This window comes from Ornithodoros turicata, chromosome 2 (assembly GCF_037126465.1).
Source record: "Ornithodoros turicata isolate Travis chromosome 2, ASM3712646v1, whole genome shotgun sequence".
NCBI lineage: Eukaryota > Metazoa > Arthropoda > Arachnida > Ixodida > Argasidae > Ornithodoros > Ornithodoros turicata.
Genome location: NC_088202.1, coordinates 49,274,217 through 49,276,092, shown reverse-complemented (window position 1 = coordinate 49,276,092; position 1,876 = coordinate 49,274,217). Strand labels below are relative to the sequence as shown.

At 55.1% G+C, this 1,876-nt stretch overlaps 1 protein-coding gene across 1 annotated transcript; it reads left to right on the top strand.

The window, feature by feature from the left end:
* Positions 1-247: 247 nt before the first annotated feature.
* LOC135384616 (uncharacterized) lies at positions 248-754 on the top strand. Its single transcript, XM_064613813.1, has one exon. It carries the CDS (start codon positions 248-250, stop codon positions 752-754), a length of 507 nt encoding a protein of 168 aa, XP_064469883.1.
* The last annotated feature ends 1,122 nt before the right edge of the window (positions 755-1,876 follow it).

Sequence of the window (1,876 nt, the reverse complement as noted above, 5' to 3'; positions counted from 1 at the left end):
TATGAAATCAGACAACCAATTCATTCAATGTGCATAAGAGGAGTATTTCTCATTGAGGGAATTGGGAGTTTTGCAGGGGAGCGGCCTTCTACAACGTCATCTCGGCTCTGTCTCCAACCGCCGCCGAAGAGGTGCACAATCTCATCACCTCCCCACCACCCGAGAACCCGTATGACCGATTTAACGCTGCTTTGCTCAAACGCATTTCCACATCGGTCCACAAAGTCCAACGCAGCTTTTACGTCGGATGAAGCAGCTTTTGGGAGACAACGTTTCCGCAGCCGGTGACCGATTCCTGCACGAACTTTGCATGCAATGCCTGCCAACTAACGTCCAAATGGTTCTGGCCACCGCATCGAACCTACCCCTGGACGAGCTGGCTTCCCTTGTTGACGCGGTCATGGAACTCGTCTCACCACACCATGTCAGCGTTCTTGAGCGTCCGTCGGCTTTACAGGACGCCACTCCTCCGCCACAGGCCGATCATCGTTCTCTCCCTTCTCCACCCGACATTCAGGTGATGGCGCAGCAGATCAGCCACCTCACGCAGCTTGTCGCGTCACTTGTCACCCGCCCGCGATCCCCAAGTCCGCGCCGCCCTCGACACCGCCGAGGCCCCCCGTCAGAACGCCGATCGCGCTCTCGGTCGGACAGTTCAGGTGGCCTCTGCTGGTACCACCATCGCTTTGGTGCAAACGCCAATCATTGCCTGCTTCCTTGTACCTGGACGGGAAACCCGCCGGCCTCCCACTAATGGCAGCAAGTGGACCCAGCCTTGACGACAGCCGCCTCTTTCACATCGTCGACCGTGCCAATGGCACTCGGTTCCTTGTTGACACAGGTGCTGAGGTCAGCCTCATTCCTGCCAGCAGCCGCTTTTCCCGATCTCGACAACCCTGCTTCTCCCTCAAGGCCGCTAACGCTTCTACTATCCCCGTCTATGGCCAGAAATCTCTCACCCTAAACATCGGGTTGCAAAAAGATTTCCGGTGGCTTTTCCTGGTAGCCGACGTCACTCAAGCCATTCTTGGAGCTGACTTCTTGAATCATTTTAGGCTGCTCGTGCATGTCAACAGGAAGCGTCTGATAGACCGTACCACTTCCTTATCTGTTCACGGCCTCACACTGCCTATTTCTCCATTGCGCGTCTCGTCCTGCTCTGCTCCAGACTTGCCCTTCGCCTCCATATTGATGGAGTAGCCGGCTCTTACCAAACCGCCGGACTGGACCAAGTCTGTGCAGCATGACGTTCTCCACTACGTCACTACCCGTGGCCCACCAGTCCATTTCCGCCCGCGTCGCTTAGCACCCGAAAAGTTCCAAGTAGTAAAGGCCGAGTTTGATCATATGCTGGAGCTTGGCATAATTCGGCTATCATCCAGCACGTGGGCCTCGCCGTTACATATGGTGCCGAAAAAGACCGGCGGCTGACGCCCGTGCAGCGACTACCGTGCCCTGAACCGAGAGACGCTTCCAGATCGATACCCCATCCCTCATATTCTAGATTTCGCTCCACACATGGAAGGCGCCAATGCATTTTCCAAGATCGACCTCGTTCGTGCCTATCACCAGGTTTCCATGGCCGAAGAGGACATCTCTAAAACAGCCATTACCACCCCTTTTGGCCTGTTTGAATTTCTCAGAATGCCCTTCGGATTGAGGAATGCCGCCGAGACCTTTCATAGGTTCGTCGGCAACATCATCCGCGGGCTTCCTTTTGTTTATGCCTATATTGACGATATCCTCGTCGCAGCCGCTCTACTGCAGAACATGAGCAACATCTACGCGCGCTTTTCTCCCGCCTACAAGACAGCGGCGTTATCATTAACGCGGCCAAGAGCGAATTCAGCGTTTTGGAACTCGATTTCCTTGGCCA

Bases quoted from the DNA above. Each gene is read 5' to 3' on its own strand.
- LOC135384616 (XM_064613813.1), top strand. From the start codon at position 248: ATGAAGCAGCTTTTGGGAGACAACGTTTCCGCAGCCGGTGACCGATTC.